Raw genomic sequence first — 19,303 nt, 5'->3', positions numbered from 1 at the left:
TTTATACACGACAGAGAAGTATCTTTTGTAAATCCAACGATATTCAGAACATGTATATAACTCATCCATTCGCGGCGGTGCACATCAGGACTGTGTGAGCGGAAAAGATGATAACACCAATTTGTGGATCCAAATCATAGGAGGCAAACTCTCATCTTACTAACACATAACCAAAAACTTGATTAACAATACTAAAACTGACCAAATTGTCAAGCGCATTGGTGGCCACAAGAACAGGAGCCTACTGCAGGCACTGGGCGATCATAGCGTTTCATGTCGCAAAGTTCTAGAGCTATTAGTTACCATTTTGTAATCAATGTTTTTAGTTTGTAATAAAATACTGTTTTCTGTCTAGAAAAAGAGGCAAAGAGGATGTACGGAGATGTAACTTACCGATTTCGTCAACTTCAGGGTACATGCAACTCATCCATCTATCGATTTTTTTGAATACTGAACTTTCTGTGATCTTTCCAAAAACTGGGATCCTTGCGAGCAATGCAGGTAATGTGCTTAATACCAATTGCAACATTTGAACGCAAGGTGCCACGAATGACAAGATAATCAGTACCATGGGAATAGACAGTACGAATGTCTTTGGGCTGCGGTCGATTGAGAGAAAGTTGCGCTCGCTACAAAAGTATTGCAGAGCGACGGCAATTGATGCCGTTACTTGGGCCAGCTGTTAATGTCAACGATGTCGTTCGAGCGAGATCCGCAAGAGCCTACCGGTACATTCGCCCTTGCGATTTTAATATTCTCCTCAACAAACTTCTGACTAAGTCTACTATGCCTGCTGAGATCCATGCTATGTCTCGAGTTTTCCTTAACAGATATGCTGACCTGGTCCATCAGTTCCAGTCGAAGCTATCTAGCTAGTTAGATATATTTGTTAGCAGTAATACTTTAAACGTACGGTATTGGTAGCGTCTTCCAGGGTCGTCTTCAGAAGTTCCAACTGGTGCAGCTCGAATTTCAGATTGTGAAAGTTCTCTTTGGTCTTTTTGAGAGCAAGTATTGCCTTCCGGTCCTTGATGTCAGAGAAATATTCTACATCTCCATCAATACTACGAAATCTTTCCCACACAGCTACGGTATGCGACAAACATGTACTCAATTCATGTAACACTAGCCAAACCTGCTTGATGTTGTCTTTCAGAATTTTAATTTCAATATTGGGGCTCGGTGTTTGCAAGGAGTCCAACGGAGTGTATATCGAATGTGAGATCTGTTGTGGCATGGTTAAGAGATTCACTGTTGTAAACCTGTCTTGAAGCACTTACCCAGTTTTCGACCCCTGATATAAAGGTACTAATAAGGAACTCGTACCTTTCGTAGATTATCTGCATTCGGATAGCGAAGACGGTTAGAAAGTACACTCTGGGGTCCCATATCGGCGTACTAGCATCTAGCACCTGATGGTCATCGTAATCAGTGCCACCTGTAGCAAAAAGATCTTCGTTTGGCATTTCATCATTGAAATCTTCGTCCCCATTGCTGTCGTACTCATCTTCTTCCTTCATGTTCTCAGCTGAAGACTTGAAGGATGAAAAAGCATAACCAGTCCATTCCGAGCTATCGCAACCAGAAATGAGGACAGTTTCATGGACTTTCCAAATAGAGAATCGAGCAGCGTAGCCATCTTTTTGCGACCCAACGTTCAAAAAGGAGAGATTTGTCTTCAGAAGTTCAGCTGCGCTCCCGTTCTCGATTTGTGAAGCTTTTGAACAGCCTTGTTCTTCCAAGACTAAGTACGGTAGACTGAATTCAAGATGGAAGGTAGTGAAGCCAGTGTACTATAAAGTTATCAGCGTTATAAACAGGGTAAATAATTGGCAACATACCGGTATGCGCACCTTGATACAAGTTTCACGTGCAAGGTGGCTGCGTATTGCGAGTCTCAAGGCCGAAACTTCATTCCAAGATGAGGACCGTGCAATCTCACAAACGAAACCACGATCCAATTCCTGGATAAATCTAAGACATATCGTTATAAGGTATTATTTCAAGATCATATTGAAATTACAGAGGACTACGACTCGGATAAAATTTAAACACAGCTTACATCAAACGACGGACCGCGTCTGTATTGGAGAGGGCATTTGTAGACTGCTGGGTAGTTAGTATCACTCTTTATGTCTTCAAATATCACTAGTGCATAACTCACGCTGTCCTTGATGAATTTTTTCAGTTCACTTGGTGTTAGCCACCGAGGAGAGCTTTTTTGACCTGAAGCTTTCGTGCGATAGTCCACCCAAGCTCGCCGAGGATTCAGTAACTTGGCTTTACTGTTTGCGATCTTGTTGAGTACTATCTTCGCTTGTTGGACTCCTCTTGATGGTATAGAGTTGTCAGTGTATTGTAAAAAGGCATCGATGGGATCTCGTTCTACGTCTTCTTGTTGTAGGCATTGCTGGAATGTGCGGTCATGCTGTTTACGGTTCTTTTGAAGAAAAACCTGGTCCCAGCTTTTGCCATAGTCCTCATGATCCGATATCCAAGACGAACAGTCACAACGATGCTTGGCGTTGATTTTTGAAGGCATTTGTAACCAATAACAAGGTCATGCTCGAATTTTCAGTAAAAAGAAACTAGTTCGCAGTGTCGAATCCTGGGCTTTTGGGATACAACTCCTTTTCATAAGAAGAAGAAGATAAATTGACTGTGACACAGTCATCCCGATACTCTATATAGTAGAACCAGAGAAGGGCAAAATCTGCCTCATCGACCCGGAAGCCACAATAGAAGCGAATTGAAATCTGTTACACTGCGGTACACCAACTCTAACCCGCCGGTGTCGGATATTCGTACACTGATCGGTGTGTCTATATCACAGCTGGAATTAGGATTCATAGGGCTGTACAAAAACCACGTTTGAAGATGTGAGTTGCTGGGCAGATACGTGCGATGCGACTGCCTGCATCACGAGGTCAGTTGCAGGAGGAGGCTTTTCTTCTGTACCACATATCTTGAAGAGCGTCCGTGCATGACCGCATCCACGAATACACATTCATCAGGCTGAGATGGGGCGAACATCTTGGAGCATAGCTGCCCAATGCATCGTGAAGAGGCAAATGTCGGGCATATAGACCTACCAGAACCCCGGTTCCTGGTGTTTTCCTAGCGCAAGGCAAATTCTTGAACGGGGAAGGACTTCCCAAGAACACCAGAATGCCAGCGCATGATATGGCACGTGGTATACGTGATCATTCAGCAATCTACGACTGGTCTGGATTGAATTTCGTGTTTCAATAGCGGATTCCGCCAGTGAAAAGTTGGCTGGAAAGGCGAAGAAGTTATATGGGTAATTGTAGAAAGAGCGAAGTAGAGATGCCTGCCACTACTCCCCAAAGTCATCTGATCGGATTGAGCACAAAGGTCAGTTGAATTGAGGCTGACGTTCGAGAAGCATCGTGCGCAGCCCGACACGAGGCTCGATATGCATGGACGAGTCCCATCACGAGGCTCGTACGCCGGATAAGGCATTCCATTTCTTACTCCTAGTCGGAGGCTGAGCTATTGAGAAAAGTTCTTTAACCGGCCGAGTAATGTCTTAATGCCTCCTAAGCTGCTACCAGGTGCACATGTCAAGGGTGATTTGATATGTTTCAACTATCGATCTGATTTTTGAAATCACGTTCGCTAAAACCCCTACTATTGATGGTATCACGTGATCAAATCCGCTACCTCTATTCAAGTGCCGAAATATACAAGTAGTACATGACACGCAAAACGCCCTAACATCCTGTCGACGATTGAGACCATTACAAAATTTGCGAATCCTTCTTTCCATCATAAACCCAATATATATATAGAAATATATGGAGGTATCTTTACAACACAACCAATAAATTACAAAGTTAATCAAGTATAGTTGATAGGCAATGGCCTAACCCTAAAGCAGCGAAAACGAGTATGAGAAAAAAACTAAAAAAAACTTGATTAGCAATGTGTGAGAAATTCGGTTTCCGGTTGGTATGTTTATTCCGGACCCGATGGTTGAAAGCTAAGCCCGATGTGTATTCCGGTGGCTTTCACATTGACGTTGAGCAAACATGTTATCTTTGCTGCACTTTTGTAATGTGACAGTTGCCACATCGAGCACAACCACAAGAAGGGCAAGCATTGCTCCTGTAGGGTATGGAAACGGTACCACAAGAGCACTGCGTAACTGTTAGTCTATATAACTTATGAGATACTGTTCTGTACTTGCACATTGCCATATGAAAGTATGTTTCTTCTTTCCAGCCATCCTCACACGCGCTGCTGGCGGCGGCGGCATCGGCAAACATGACTGAGAGAAAGAAATAGTTCCTTCGGTACTACTCTCACAGAGATAATGGGTTTGCACATTTCCATGCCGTGTCATTATCTCGAATTAATCCCTTTAATCCCACGCTCCAACACACAATGCATATGCACTCTCCTGTTTGATATGCCTGTAAATAGCCGCGAGATCGGTGTGGTCAACCACAAGAGAAGTAATTGATCGTGCAACGCGCCGAAAATGGTTGAGAAAGTGATATTGACCAGTAAAACAGTTGTTCTAGAATCTATGGTAAGCAATGGACAGATGTATGCGAGGGTTCCAAGCAGGGTTCTCCTCTTCCCACGTTGATTGCGACGAAAAAGGTTCAGACATGATGGGACTGAGGCTTACCGTAGTGTTGAGAGATAATATACTCATTCATGTAGAATTCGAATTGGGTGTGCAAAAGTACGTGGCGAGTGAGACTTACACTGTTAGCTCATAGAAGATGAGGGTCTTGAATAGCAGGCTTGGTGAATAAACAAAGTAATCAAACTACGTCTAGAACTAGAATCTTTTCAAGGATATATGTCGAGTTAGAGAATCTATCACAGGATACGGGTACCTACATCATCCCTTTTTACTACGGCTAGATGCACGAGCCAATCACTCGTAGCCCAAGCGTAGGGGCAGTCATTCCACCAATTTTTGCGTGACAGTCTTAGCGCCGTGCGATTTTGTGAGAAACTTGTTGATGAGGAGATATGGGTTGTGATCTTCCTAGAACCCCCTTTTGCTTTTCTTTTCTCGATTGCCCTTCACCTTTGATTTATTTATAGAAGCTCAACCTGCGATTATATAACAAAACAACACGACCTAGAAGGTTTAGATATACTCGAAGAAGACAAGGCTTTGGATTGCTACACATTGTGCAATACAGAATGATCTCTATGAAATTAGTTCATACGTGTCGCATGCACAGGAATCGGCTGATCAATTCTGAACTCCTTTACTGTTGACTTCCGCCCTAGGCCCTCAATTCCTTGGCGGGAGCCACGAACAAGGATTTAGAAGAAGTAATGTTGCTGCACAGAGCTATTTTCGAGCAGTCTTCAACCAAAATAAGAAATGAGGGCGCACGGGGCTCTCTTTTTGGCAGACTACTTTTGTTATGGCGCTACCATTGCCAGAGCTCACCTATCCCGTTTGGGTATAGCGCCTTGGCCGAGATTCTGTACTTAGCCTCACCTCCCACAGTTCCGAGATAGACAACTTGTACTATATACTGTTTTAACACCTGTCCCTTTTAGCGGCCGTCCCGGCCCGTGACAGCTTTGGCCGAATTGTCAGACATTCTGTGTCTGTTCCAGCTCGATAGTATCTAATCATGTCAAATGTGTTCACAGAATGCTTGATTCTAGACTCACTCGAATTCTGACCCGGCGGCTGAGATCTTTTGGGGGTAACGGACGGCTTCCGGTAAAGGAGGCGCAGTAAGGTACCTCCGTGCTGAAGCGCCAGGGCCAACAAACGAAGAAGCAGCATCAAAACAAGCGTCGCGAGAACGAAGGTTTTAGGGTTCCTCTTGAAGAATAGAATTTCTTGCTCAGAGCTGAAGTACTGAAGCACCATGCCCAGCGGCGTGGTGAGTAACAGTAACTAGTATGCGTCAGGATAGCGGGTATGGCGGTGGTGATGTTATATACCTCAACATTCACGCGTGTGCTACGACTGGTTTTGATGGCTTCTGCTTGATTCGCACACGCCGCTTCTGTGCTTCTTTCATTAAGTTTATGGATCTCTTTGTTGAGCACACATGTTTCTTCGTTTAGTTTGTGCATGCGCTCGCTCAGTTGGTGGCTAGCCAGATGATACATATTGCTCTCCTGACTAAGTTGTTCGTTTTTTATGATCAAGCGATTATTTTCAAGATCGAGCATGCGTCCCAGCTATTCTAATTAGCAACATAATAGGCATATTCACAAAGTTCTACCACATACATGCGTTGCAAAGCGTTTGCAAGAGTCATCTAGTGAATGAAGTCTGTTCAAGAGGTCTGTGAGCTTCTCAAATGATTCGACAATGCTATTCTGCACAGACGAACAGTCCCTGATATCCGAGAAGTAGCACATATCCCCACCTGATTTGCTGAAGCGGTTGTAAGCTCGGAGTGTGGCTGAAAGCGTGTCACGCAGTCGGCGCAGAAGCTGCATCGTCTGGAGGGTCTTGTCCAAAGATCTTTTGATATCGTCAGCAAGGACGACGCCTTGAGTTGTACCACTGTTACAAGGGTCTTGTGATTTCTGTAGCGTCTTAGTCGTGGACAAACCAATATGTAGAAAAGAGAAGATACCCATGCTTCTACGCCCTCTTCAACTGTTCGTATGAGATATAGCCATTCTTGTAGCACGTACTGACTACGATGTGCTACAAGACGCAGCCAATATCTTCTTGCATCCCAGGTCTGCACAGATTGTGGAGGAGTAGCAAAATCAAACCCATACTCGGAGGTTAGGAAATGTCCTTTGAGCTTGTCGATATCTTTGTTATCCAAGCCATCGTTATCAGCCTGTGTGAAAACGTACCCGGTCCACTGCATGTTGCTCCAACCACAAATTACCAGAGTCATATGCCCCCGATATAATGAGTGGGGAACGATCTGCCCATTACCGTCAGCTAATTCGAGAAATGAGAGATCGGCTATCGAGTCATCAGTAACGGAACCCTCATTCTGACTTGATGGCCTTAGAAGTAGATGTTCCATGTGAAATTCTAGTTGATATGTCCTAAAGCCTAGTATCTATTGCTTTTTGAGTTGTTGCCAGAGTATTTTTTGGGCACAAGGTAACACATACTGGCATTTGTACGCGCATGGACGTCTCGAAAGCAATATGTTTCCATATTGCATCACGCAATGCTTTCATTTGGTGATGCCAACCTGTTTTGGCCAAGGCAGAAACAAAACTGGGAGTCAGTTTGGGAATGTAGCTATATAGTCGTCAGCTGAGGTACGTTGAGGTTTTGATGATTAATAGAGAGTCACAACATACATCATACGCTGATCGACATCTTGAAGGGTTGGATGACCGAAGCGCTGCCTTCGATTAGATTTGTCGTGACAAAAGGTAAAACAACAAACCAGCTGCTCCAACGTCTCATACAGGCCCTTGGAATTGAAGCATCCTTCATAATCTCGACTACGCCCAGTGCATGTTCCTCGATCATCTATCCATGCCCATGCATTGTCGTCTTGGGCTACCAATACTTCGTTATCCGGCCGCGATAAGAACTTGGCAAGAACCTTGGATTCCCATGAGGCATTGGGTACTTCGAAGCTCTCGAGGAGCTTGGATATCAGTTCCCGTTCGGGTATACCGCGGTTCTGTCCACGCAAGGGCTCAGATTCTGTGTCGTTTGTTTGATCAACATCAGACCAATCTTGATATACAGGATGATCATCGCAGGGTCGTGGCTCAGAAAAGATTTGGTCCCAATGTTTACCATTGTGACTATGCGATGTTGTCTTTCGATTTTTCTTCACCAAGATGGCGGACCTTCCCGATGATTGCCTCATATGAACAGTGTCCGGCACGCCAAACGCGGAACGGAGATAAAGAATCCAAAGGATAAAGTATTGAAGCGACCAGAGGCAAAGCGTAGCAGTTGTTGAATTAGAAGTGCGAGGAGAGCAATCTTATGTAACAAAAAAACAGCTTCCTCAAGATTATATCTGTCGTTTTTGAGGAGGATTCCGATCCATGGCAGTGCTGTTTCGGCCTCATAGTCAACCGCGCGGCTATCAGGTCAATACAGCAACATTGAGCACCACAGCCCGGCCCTGTATGCCCCGGAATCAACCTTGGGCATTTAGGAGGCGCAGCTCTGAGACAACATGCAAATCATAGGTGCATTAGCTGCGACAACGCATAAGCGCTTTTCAGTTGACCGGCGATGGAATGTGAGGCGAACCGTCATCGGGAGTTTTGTCCAGCCAGTGAATAAAACCTATTGACCCAAGATACGAGAGACCAACGTAGGGGTTATATATTTGCGTCCAAGTGCTTGTTTAAGTACCTTATGCTGCAGGAAAGCGGAGAGGCTGACACTATGCAACAAGGTGGTTTAGCGTCACGATCGTCATCGCCGGCTAAGCTCTCGCAAGCACCAAGCTCTCTAAGCTCTCAACCTCCACCACCAACCCGCAATTGAGGCACCAATAGCCTCACATAACGCCCAAAATGATCCTCCGGACCCTCCCTTTCTGCACCCTAGCGCTCAGTGCCCTCACACCCACCCCACCCCAAGCCGCCTCCACGCTCCTCTCCACCTCCGAGTTCCAAGCCCTGTCAGCCTCTGAGTCCGAGTCACTCCTCTCGCTCCACCGCCACCTCGTAGAGGTCGAATCGATAAGCGGCAACGAAAAGAAAGTCGGCGAATGGCTCTCTTCCTACCTACAGTCGCACGACTGGACGGTCGAGCGACAAGAAGCCTCACCCGGCCGGTATAACCTACTCGCGTATGGCTCCAAACGCGAAACAACGATTCTCTTGACCTCCCACATCGACGTGGTACCTCCTTACTGGCCCTACTACTACAACAAGACGAGCGACGAGATTGGGGGTCGCGGCAGTGTTGATGCAAAGGGAAGTGTAGCGCCGATTATCATAGCTGCAGAGGGCATACGAAAGCAGATGTACGATGACATTTCGCTGCTGTTTGTTGTAGGTGAGGAAACCGGTGGCGATGGCATGCGCGCATTCAGCGACTGGTCAAAACGACCATCCTCACATGAAATCGTCATCTTCGGGGAGCCGACAGAAGGCAAGCTAGTCTGCGGACACAAGGGCATGCTCGGTTTCGAAGTCAAAGCTACAGGAAAAGCAGCGCACTCCGGGTACCCATGGTTAGGCGTGAGCGCAAACGATATCTTAGTCGAGGCACTAGGTGAATTGCTCAAGCTACGAAAACACCTCCCTTGGAGCGAAAAGTACGGAAACACAACTATGAATTTCGGGCGTGTCCAGGGCGGTGTCGCAGCAAACGTGGTCGCCGAAACTGCATCTGCGAATATCGCGACACGACTTGCGGCCAGCACACCCAAGCTCGTTCGCGAACATATCGTCAACGCGCTTCAAGGCGTTAAAGCAGCGGCGCAAGAGCAAGGCGGTGATCTAGACATCATCTGGGGCAGCGAGGGCTACGGCGTCGTCGACATCGATTGCGACGTCGATGGCTTTGACACCCTCACTGTGAACTACGGTACCGACGTACCGTTTCTCTCCGGAGACCACAAGAGATATCTATACGGCCCTGGATCCATCTTCGTCGCGCATTCAGATCACGAAGCGCTCAAGCGCAAGGAGCTTGAGCTGGCTGTTCTGGACTATCGTCGGTTGATCGTCAAGGCTAGTGAGATGCGTGGCGATGCTGTTGTTCAGGATCAAACCGAATTGTAGGATATGTGTACATAAATACAACGAATCATAATGATATCAAACAATAATAAAATGTACCCCCACATTTAGTCTACCAGGAGAAGAATCTCACTCTTAAAATCAGGTAGGTCTGAAAGCAGGTGCTCTGGTCTTCTTTCGCTCCCCAAATCTTCCCGAGTCCCCCCTCTGCCAGGCTAGACAGAAGGGGACTGGATAGATGACGGAAACTCAGGAACCGATGGATTTTTCTCGCGCATTTCCATTCACCTCCCCCCCTTTCCTATACAAGATAAGAAAGAGAGAAAGAGAGGGAAAAAAGACAGAACCGACCAGCCACGGAGGTGAAAAGAATGCATGGTCGTCTGTGAAGAATCTGTTCATTGCGCTATGATGTTGTGTGGAATGGAGAAGGAGAAGAAAGTGAGGGAAAGGGGAGTAAAGTAACTTAGGGAATCTGGAGGGGTCCGTGCGAATGAGAACAACAACACACGTAGAGAAAGAAGAGCAAAGGACAAGAAAAAGGGAACTCATAACCAGCGCTATGCATTCTACTTACCCGAAAAGCTCAACGCCGGTAATGCTATTCTGTCTTCACATAATCTTACATTTTTAATATACAAATCGTCATGAAAAGGGCGTGATAACCACGGACCAAGCTTTAGCTAGCGATAGCCGGGACGCCATCGTCCTTTTGTGGAATCCCTTCTGCCTCCTCTGCTGCTTTGGCGGCATCCGACATGCCCATGTCTCTAAACTGCCACCCATCGGCTTCTTTAACCCAGTCTTTTCGCTCGCCGAGAATAGCAATACTGCTTTCTTGGGCGCGCTGGACGAGGAATTCGTCGGCGGCGGCTTGTACTTGCTCGGCTGTGACGTCGAGGAGACGCTCGCGCCGTGTTTGCAGCATGTCGTCCGTGACGCCGGAGAGGAACTCGCGCATGCCTTCGCGGCTGACGCTCTGTGGAGCGTCGTGGCCCTGGAAGGCGCTGAGCTTGGCTTCTTCAAGATCTTGAGCTGTCCATGCGCGGTCGCGCGCCCATTGTCCGGCTTCGGCCATAATTTTCATGCTGTTCTGTGGGTTGGGGTCGCGGTACGAGTACATGCCGAAAAGACCACCGAGGCCACGGGCATAGGCACCACCTCCGTAAGCACCACCCTTCTCACGAATCTCAGGATGCAATTGCTTGAAAGTGAGCATTTTTGAGAGAATCTCGAGGGGCGCGCTAGATGCGTGGGTGTAGGGCACTGTGGGGACAGCGCGAGCCGAGTAGTAGACTTGATATGGCAGGGGGAAGAAGGACTTTGCGTTACGAGGATACTGCTTCTGTTGAGATGTCTTTGGGACTGTCACGTTCTTTGGTAGGGTGCTCAAGAACCGGCTGAGCGCTTCTTGGTTGGGTGTTGAACTCTCACTCCCACAGTTGAGCGCGACCCGGAGTTGGTTGCTGTTGGCGATGGTGAAGGACTGAATGGCCTTGAGCTTCTGAATGACATCACTGAGCGACTCTTGCGACGCCAATGCGGTCATAAGCTTGATCTGAGTAAGACCTCCTGTCTCTTCCGCCAAACGCCCCACAGGAGTTATACCAGCCTCGGCAAATCGCATGGCATAAGAATGACCAGACTCGGCAATGGAACTGATTGCGCCACTTGCTGCACTTTGTAATAGTTCTCGGATCTTCTTCTCGGCTTCAGGGCCGTCAAAGTCCGTCTCTTGAATAATTGTTCGAAGAAGCTCATACATGTCGGGAATGTTGCGATCAAATGCGTAGCCGGAGAAAGCCATGCCCTCCTCGTAGGCATCGAGGGACAATGGTGATTGAGTCGAGTGGTAACCGACAGTGATACCACCAGTCTTAAGTTTGATCTGTTCCTCGAGCTGCTCCATCGTCTTGTCCTTGGTGCCAAGGCGCATAATAGCACTTGTGAAGAGCGGAATCATCTCTCGTAACTCGTCTGGAAGGTCTTGGAGCTTGTGCACTGCACGGAAATATGTCAGACCGTTTGTAGGAGCCTCGCGCCATTGAACCTTGACACCATCCAAGTCAGTGTGGCGCAATGGTTTCCGCTCCTTTTCTCGCGGGATATCCTTGACATGCACAGAAGGTAAGCAGCTTAGGTCTTCATTCCTAGCCTCCTCTTGAACCTGTAGCAGCTGAAGCTCCCGATCCTCTAGATACTTTTGTGCCTCCTGCTCGCTCGAAAATTGCTTGGTAGTCTCTGCAATCTTGGCTGCTAGTCGTTGGCTCTCCTCGTCTACAAGCTCCTGGCTGAATGTCTCGGAAGGCTGCATGGTGAAGGTCAGTGTATTGTCGGTAAGGAGGTACTTTTCAATCAGGCTCTCCAAGTAGTCTCCTTCGGCGTACTTCTTCTGGAAGGCGTTGACGGTTTCCTGCCACGCGAGAGCCTTGATTGGATCAATGCCGTTGAACCAGCCTGGCTTAAGTCGCTGGAGAATACCCATGCCGAAGCTTGCGGTCTTGTGCTTCAACGAGAGCTCGAGCTGGTGCAAGATACCGTCCACCTTGATCTTGTCGAAGCCATTCTTCCGAGATTCAAGCAGGGTTTCTGCAATGACTTGGCGAACTTTGGGTACGTCATCTGCCTTGACTGCATCCAGGCCTATCGAAAAGACTCCTCGTCGCCCTGCGCTATCGTAGCCGGTGTTTGCGCTAAAATCAGCACCGAGTCCAGATTCAACAAGATTACGGTACAAAGGCGATCCGTATCCACTCATGAGCAGGCTACTCAAGACACCGAGCGCAAAGTTCTCAACAGCATCGGCAGTGTCACCCATCAGCCAAGTGACCGAAGTCTTGTACTGCCTGTCCTGAGGTACTAACGGATCCAGGGGGCCGGGAACGGTGACGTGCTTGGGGGCGTCAAGAGTAATTGGCGCCTTGACTTCCTGGTCAACAGCAATCTTGTCAAAGCTGCTCAAGCGGCTGTCCACCTCTTTCAAGTGCTCTTCCAATGGCATGTCGCCGTATGTGAGAATCTTGGCGTTGCTGGGGTGGTAGTGGTCGGCGTGAAACTTGCGCAACTGCTCCCAGGTGAGGTCAGTGATCTTCTGCGGGTCGCCTCCGGAGTTGTTGATGGCAGGATAGAGATGTTCCTGGAATTTGGTGTAGAATAGGTAGCTTGCGTCTGACATTTGCCCTTTCATCTCGTTGTAGACGACACCCTTGAAGACGATGCGCTTTGCGTTTGGGTCGTCGGATTCCTTGGCCAGCGGGTTCTCGGGCCCCAGGCGCCAGCCCTCTTGAGTGAAATCATTCTCCTTGAGAAGCGGGTGTAGAGTCGCATCGAGGTATACGGACATGAGGTTCTTGAAGTCCTGGGCATTGGTCGTGGCGAAGGGATAGCCAGTGTGGTCGGCAAAGGTCCATGCGTTCATGAAGTTGGACAGAGAGCGGGGCAGCATCTTGAAGAAGGGGTCGCGGATGGGGTACCTGGGCCGTCAGTTTGTGATTCGCAGAGGTCCCCGAAGGCTTTCTCACCTCTCGCTGCCACACAGCGTGGTGTGTTCGAGGATGTGCGGCACGCCGGTGGCATCTGGCGGGTTGGTCTTGAAGCCGATGGAGAAGACATTGTTGGTGTCCTCGCGGGCAATATGCAGATATTCGGCGCCCGTCTTGTCGTGTTGAAGGTGGAGGGCCGTCAGCTCGAGCTCGGGCACCTGCTTGACGCGCTTGAGGGTGAAGCCATGGAGCTGTTGGCCGACGGTGGGCAGGCTGGTGGCGTTGGCGACAGCGGCATAGTGTCGTCGCGCAGTGGCGGGCAGTCTAGGCGGGAATTGCCGCCCAGCAGAGCGCAACATGTTCTGTCGTGGGCCGGGTGGGGATGGGTGAATAGACGTCGCAATGCCTCGTACTCGGTGTCTGCATACAATATGACCATACATGCGAAGGCGGGACAGAAATGCTGGCCAGCAATGACGCCTGTGTCGCCGATTGGCCGAGTGCGCCCTGTCCCCAAGACGGCTAGGCTGCAAAATCACAGCGGCGCAGAGGGTGCCTGAATGGGCAGTGGATTGGCTGGGGCGGGCGCTGGCCCATGTGCTCCTGGTCGATATTGAAGCTCGTGGGCGTGGTGGAGACAGTGCGAAGTACTACTACGTACATTCACTCCTACTCCAACGACGAAAGGCTTGCGTGGTGCCCGCCCGACGTCGACGACGACGACACCACAGCCTGCTGCTTCCCCCCGCCCCGTCCATCCTCTCGCCCGACCCGACTGGACTGACCGGACTGACTGCGACATCTGCTTCTGCTTGCCCTCTCGCCCTGTGCACCACGCTGTTCCGAGACGTCGGCGGAGACACGGCCACACCCTCTCCGCGCGCATTGTTACTCGGCTGCCGCTGCTACTGCTGTTGCTGCTGCTGCACTGCACTGCAGATGCGCACCCCCGCTGCGTAGACCTCCCTCTTCCGACACCTCCTGTACATGGGCGTCGTGGTGGCATAGGCAGCGGCTCCGTCACAGGCCACCACCACAGGATCCACCAGCCACGGCTTCATGGCCACCGTCGCCCAACACGGCCAGCCCACATCTGCTCATTCATCCCGACCACCGCACGACTCTTCCCGCACCACCACATCGCCCTCGCCCGCCGCTATGGCGCCCGCCCAGCACAATCCGGCGCCTGCGCCTGCGCCCACTAAGAAGGCAAAGGGCAAGAAGGCCGCCGACCCCTCGGAGCAGCAGAAGCAGATCCAGGCCAAGATTGCTCAGCTCGAACTCGACCAGGCAGGCGACAAGGAGCAGGAACTGGAAATCGGTGCGTCAATGTCTGGCCGTGCAAGTGGTGGGGGCGGGGATGCTCGAGGTGGCGTACACCACATGTGCAATTCCATCGCCATCACCACGGCCCACGGCCCTCTCATGTAAAAATAAATCGCTGGCTGACCACGGCATGGACAGAACGCGAAGTTAAGAAAGCAAACCGTGAACTCTCCTCGCTCCTCTCCAACATGGACGGTCCCCTCTCTCGCCTCGAGGTCGTCCAGAAGCGATACACCGAGCTGCTGTCCGACATGAAGCGCACCGAGCGCGAACACCAAAAGGCAAAGAAGCGCGGCGACCAGCTGCAAAAGGAAAAGGACGCCCAGCGCTCGGAGCTCAACAAGGTCACCACCATGAAGGACAAGCTCGACAAACTGTCGCGTGACTTTGCAAAAGAGAACAAGAAGTTAAAAGATGAACTGCACAAACTTGAAACCAGCGAGTCGGCCGCCCGCCAGGAACTCCACGAGCGCCTCGAGCATCTTGTCAACGACGTCGACGATTGCATAGCCGCTGCAAATGGCCCAGAGCCGCAGAATCAAGCCGAGCAAGAATTAGACGAGTTGTAAGTCTGGTATCCGGATATGTGTTGCATTGGCTGAGACGTTTAGATTCCGCCAAAAGTTCAAGTCATTTATCGACCAATACGAATTGCGCGAGCTGCAGTACCACTCGATGCTTCGGCTCAAGGAGCTGGAAATACAGTATCATTCTGCCCGCCTCGAGCAGCAGCGCAAGCAGCAAGAAGCCGAATCTTCAAAGTCACATCAATTGACCCGCCAGGTCTCGACCTTCTCACAAACCGAAACCGAACTCCGCACTCAGCTCAACATTTATGTCGAAAAGTTCAAACAGGTACGTCTAGTCTTCCACCCCTAGCTGGTCTGTATCATCATGGTTAATACTGACCAGATGCAGGTTGAGGAAACCCTCAACAACTCCAACGACCTCTTTCTCACGTTCCGCAAAGAAATGGAAGAAATGTCCAAGAAGACGAAGCGCCTCGAAAAGGAAAACCAAAATCTGCAGCGCCACAAGGACATCACCAATCGAAATATTGGTGAAATGGTCGAGGAGCGCCAAAAGATGCAGGAGGAGCTTGCCAAGAAGACGAGGGAGGCCGAGGAGCAGCGCAAGAAGATTGCCCGATTAGAGACGCTGTGCCGCGGCATGCAAGCACAGGGTCGCGGGCAAGTGCCCATGCACGAGCTAGAGCACGAGGAGCACGAGGAGGAAGACGAAGAAGTGACGGAGAGCGAGTACGAGTATGAAGACGAAGATAGCGCAGAGTACGACGACGACACCGAGGAAGACGGCGTTGAACCCGCACCTGAACGTCGACCCTTTGGGCCCGTGCCACCGCCGCCCCCACCGCAACCGCAGCCGGGCACGCAGGGTAAAGTCAATGGGCACAAACAGGTCAATGGGCAAATGAATGGAGTCAAACGCTAATAGCAAATGTCAGTCTCTCATGTTGTTCCACCGTCTTCTTCTACACAGTCTGCACCTGCTACGTCCCCAGATCCGGCCGACAACACGTCCAAGATGTCGTTCGAGGAATTTGTTGCTCGCAACTGCCGTCCTATGAGTGATCGTGATATGGATCAGATAACGCATTCCCTTCGTGATGTTCTTCAAGACGTGCTGGGAGAGCGTAGCGCGAGAACTAAACGGAGACGCTGGGCGGGTCACATGAAGAAGTGAGTCTGCCAGATGTTGAGGGGTATGAAGACGAGAGTTCGTCAGATTGTAATTGTTATTACCCATCGTCTTTTGGACACCAGTGGATTGGATTCAAAGGGAAACCGGAAAGGAAGGGGTTTTATCATTTGGGCTATTTTTAAGTTGCCCCCATTACTTCAGTGTAGGAAACACTTGGTATTTTGCCTAACCCAATACATAAAAACGCAGGGGGTTGGTTAGGACAAGTTAGAAATAACGTACCTGCGTTTGACCGGCTTTCAAAAACCCTGCTATGTCCTTGTTCTTTTTCTTTCTGATTTTATAACTAGAAATGATGAAGTTGCAGTGCATTATCTACACCATTCGCATTTATGTCCAAGCGAATGAATTACAAATATTGGAATTGATTTTATTATATACTCTTTTATGTCCCTGGATACACGGTTTCCATCAACGTCCATACCATATCTCTAATCTCCACACTTTTTTTCTTCTTTCTCGTTTGCTGAAGTTGGCATCGACCTATATCCCACGGACGCGCAGTGCTACTATCGTTCATATACCACTGACGAGCAATACCAATAGACAGAGGCATTTCCCACTACTCAACAGCTACCTAGTAGCGAGAATGAGGGGGTTGGGGAAAGGGAAGGAAAATCATCCTTTCATCCCTGAAAAAAAAAGGGGGGGCGGGGGCTCCTGGACGCCAAAGATCTAGGGGTTTTTTTTTGTATTTTATTAGTGGACATGTCGGTACGTTTCCTTCCCTTTTTCCCTTATACCTTTATTTACTAACCAAAGCATCCCAGGCCCAGTGCCACCCATCTCCTTCGCAACAGCGCTTTTTTCACAAATACAGGAAGTCGATATTAACGCCATTTGTCTGAATTATAGTCAATACAACTGTTTTGAGAGAATGAGGAAGGATAGATTACGGGGGGGGAGGGCTGGTCGGCGACAGAGAGGCGGGTATGTGATAACTTTTCAACGATTTTAATTATGAGAATGTTGAGGTTAATAGAGTATTCATCCAAGTTGCTATCAGGATTTACAATACGGCGGTGTTGGATACCTGTTTTGCAGCTGAGTGAGGCGTATCGCCCATGAAGACAGAGATTGGTGTAAGGTTGGGTCTTGTGTATCTTATTTCTGCGTTTAGTATCTTGCTGCTGGGCTTTATGAGTGTTGGGTACGAGGGTTGTGCTGGTTGTGACGAAGGTGGATCAAGTTGGGCAGTGTGTGAGTCTGGTGCTAGCAGCCCCCAAAGGCACTACTATTTCTCTAGTCACATGTACCAGACGCATGGTGAAAAAAAATCCGAACAAAATTTAATTCTTTGGACTTTACCAGCCTGCTTTTCCCCCGTTTACCAACAGTGTATCAACGAGTGTACCTCCTTGTAGTGCCTTTATGGTGAGTAAGCCAGTTGGCACGGCATCCAGAATAAGATTTCCACCGCACAGCGTATAGCCGTCCAGGGTGTCGGGCAACGCGCTCATCACTACATCCTTCTCGCTGACCTTCGGTGCCAACGTCCCGGGCTGTGTAAAAGGTGCAGCGATACGTACGTGAACATCCTCACAAGAGCTAGGCGCCGATACAGCAATGGCGGTATTGACAACCTTGCCGTCAAGAGCCGTTAAACTCTGCACCACGAATACCCGGTTGCTAATCTCAAAGTCTTGTTGGACACCTGCACCACTCACAGAAAAGGAAGTCGCATTTCGAATCGAGGGTCCAGATACGGAAAAGGGGAAGTAAGTCGTGGTCCCATATCCATCAGCACCGCGACCGAAAACAGACTGTCCAGTCTCGGCTTCGGCAACAAGTGCAATGTCCGTCTCATCCTGACCCATGCGAAGCGTAAGTGAATTTAGACTTCCGTGTCCCGCTGCAGTCAGCACTCTAATCTTACCCGATAGCACCAGCTTGCCATCGATCTTGGAGTAGTCATAGGTAACGTTAATCGGCTTGACGAGGATTGCCGTGACGATATCACCGAGTTGCACGTGAGATGGCACGGTATCGATGGCGCGGCGCATAAGCTCGACACAGGTATCTAGGAACGCGGGTCCCTGTGCAAGCAGTGCTCGCATGGTGGCATTACCATCGCTCTCATAGAGCCGAAGGTCAGAGTTCATGGTCTCATTGTGCGAAGTCACCAACGGACCGCCTTTATTGCCCGTCCAATGCACATATTCTCCCAGAACGTTGGGATCAAAGACACCGCGCGTCGTGTCGAAGTTGCTGCCGCCGTTGGTGTTATTTGGGGTGACAAAGGTCTCGTCTACAACTTCGGGAAAGCCGCCGTGGTGCACCGAGCCCATGGTATGGCCGCATGCCGTGAGGCCAATGGCATCTTCCACTTTTTCGAAGCCGGCACGCTCGAAGAATACGAGGGTCTCTTCAAGACTTGTTTCTGGTGCTGGAACACCTGTTGTTGAGCCGGCGGCGAGAGCGTCAATGCGCCCGGGGCGATAGGGCATGTTGTTGCCTCCACATAGGTTGTTCGACATGACGGTTCCGATTGCAATTAGATCGGCCACTAGGTTTCTGGTCAGCCAAGAAGAAGAGAATAAATCCACGGACCGAAACACATACTGGAAACAGCGCCGTTGACATAGGGCTTCCAAAAGGTAAAACTGTCGTTGAATGCACTCCCCTTGTTCTCTTCCCTCGCTGTCTCAAACCCAATGCTTGCATCCACTCCACCTGTACCTGCGCTTACATTGGCCGTTATGAAGTCGTGGAAAAGCACACGCATCCATTGGGCTGCCGTCGTGCGGCCACTGGTTAGTGCCGCATTCCCTGTCTGCGTCACGTAGCGGTCACAGGGCGTAATTGCAGAAGAAAAGTTGGATGCGTAAGCGCCCCAGTTGTCGACGAGGATGTGCTCAAGAAGATGTGTCTGAACATCTGGATAGTAGAGTGCGGCACTGGCTGTGGAAGCAATCACTGCGATTGCAGTTGCGATATTGATTGAGGCGAACATGATGGCTTGGTGGATTCTTCGCCCAACATTGAGGTAACATGGTTGTACGATACATATATACGTGTGATTTTGTTAGTAGATGCCGGCTGTATGTGCATTTTCGATAGTGCATTTGGCTTTGGGCAATATTCCTATCTCGAAGGTGAGGCTGGGTGGCGAG

The 19,303-nt window shown here is 49.4% G+C and overlaps 7 protein-coding genes across 7 annotated transcripts; 3 read left to right on the top strand and 4 right to left on the bottom strand.

Annotated features, from left to right (window-relative positions):
- Positions 1 to 209: 209 nt before the first annotated feature.
- Positions 210 to 3,007, bottom strand: COCVIDRAFT_33602 (hypothetical protein; the record flags this gene model as incomplete). Its single annotated transcript, XM_014706127.1, has 9 exons — positions 210 to 286; positions 394 to 679; positions 727 to 864; positions 914 to 1,225; positions 1,281 to 1,793; positions 1,842 to 1,974; positions 2,063 to 2,106; positions 2,165 to 2,410; positions 2,900 to 3,007. 9 exons carry the CDS (start codon positions 3,005 to 3,007, stop codon positions 210 to 212), a joined length of 1,857 nt encoding a protein of 618 aa, XP_014561613.1.
- Positions 3,008 to 5,592: 2,585 nt separating this feature from the next.
- On the bottom strand, positions 5,593 to 7,750 carry COCVIDRAFT_33601 (hypothetical protein; the record flags this gene model as incomplete). Its single annotated transcript, XM_014706126.1, has 9 exons — positions 5,593 to 5,627; positions 5,674 to 5,905; positions 5,953 to 6,195; positions 6,247 to 6,549; positions 6,600 to 7,046; positions 7,102 to 7,234; positions 7,297 to 7,340; positions 7,386 to 7,592; positions 7,748 to 7,750. 9 exons carry the CDS (start codon positions 7,748 to 7,750, stop codon positions 5,593 to 5,595), a joined length of 1,647 nt encoding a protein of 548 aa, XP_014561612.1.
- A 734-nt stretch (positions 7,751 to 8,484) lies between these two features.
- Positions 8,485 to 9,702, top strand: COCVIDRAFT_86626 (hypothetical protein; the record flags this gene model as incomplete). The annotated part of the gene is made up of 1 exon (XM_014706125.1): positions 8,485 to 9,702. One exon carries the CDS (start codon positions 8,485 to 8,487, stop codon positions 9,700 to 9,702), a length of 1,218 nt encoding a protein of 405 aa, XP_014561611.1.
- A 637-nt stretch (positions 9,703 to 10,339) lies between these two features.
- On the bottom strand, positions 10,340 to 13,501 carry COCVIDRAFT_86330 (hypothetical protein; the record flags this gene model as incomplete). The annotated part of the gene is made up of 2 exons (XM_014706124.1): positions 10,340 to 13,133; positions 13,182 to 13,501. 2 exons carry the CDS (start codon positions 13,499 to 13,501, stop codon positions 10,340 to 10,342), a joined length of 3,114 nt encoding a protein of 1,037 aa, XP_014561610.1.
- Positions 13,502 to 14,201: 700 nt separating this feature from the next.
- On the top strand, positions 14,202 to 14,573 carry COCVIDRAFT_86324 (hypothetical protein; the record flags this gene model as incomplete). The annotated part of the gene is made up of 1 exon (XM_014706123.1): positions 14,202 to 14,573. One exon carries the CDS (start codon positions 14,202 to 14,204, stop codon positions 14,571 to 14,573), a length of 372 nt encoding a protein of 123 aa, XP_014561609.1.
- Positions 14,574 to 14,643: 70 nt separating this feature from the next.
- On the top strand, positions 14,644 to 14,853 carry COCVIDRAFT_86601 (hypothetical protein; the record flags this gene model as incomplete). Its single annotated transcript, XM_014706122.1, has 1 exon — positions 14,644 to 14,853. A coding segment is annotated over one exon (210 nt), but the record flags the coding sequence as incomplete, so codon positions are not given.
- A 2,641-nt stretch (positions 14,854 to 17,494) lies between these two features.
- Positions 17,495 to 19,143, bottom strand: COCVIDRAFT_22554 (hypothetical protein; the record flags this gene model as incomplete). The annotated part of the gene is made up of 2 exons (XM_014705995.1): positions 17,495 to 18,696; positions 18,753 to 19,143. 2 exons carry the CDS (start codon positions 19,141 to 19,143, stop codon positions 17,495 to 17,497), a joined length of 1,593 nt encoding a protein of 530 aa, XP_014561481.1.
- Between the last annotated feature and the right edge of the window lie 160 nt (positions 19,144 to 19,303).

This window comes from Bipolaris victoriae (genome assembly GCF_000527765.1).
Source record: "Bipolaris victoriae FI3 unplaced genomic scaffold scaffold_5, whole genome shotgun sequence".
In the NCBI taxonomy this organism is placed as follows: Eukaryota; Fungi; Ascomycota; class Dothideomycetes; order Pleosporales; family Pleosporaceae; genus Bipolaris; species Bipolaris victoriae.
The sequence above is the reverse complement of the archived record's forward strand: the minus strand, read 5'-3'. Positions and strand labels throughout refer to the sequence as shown.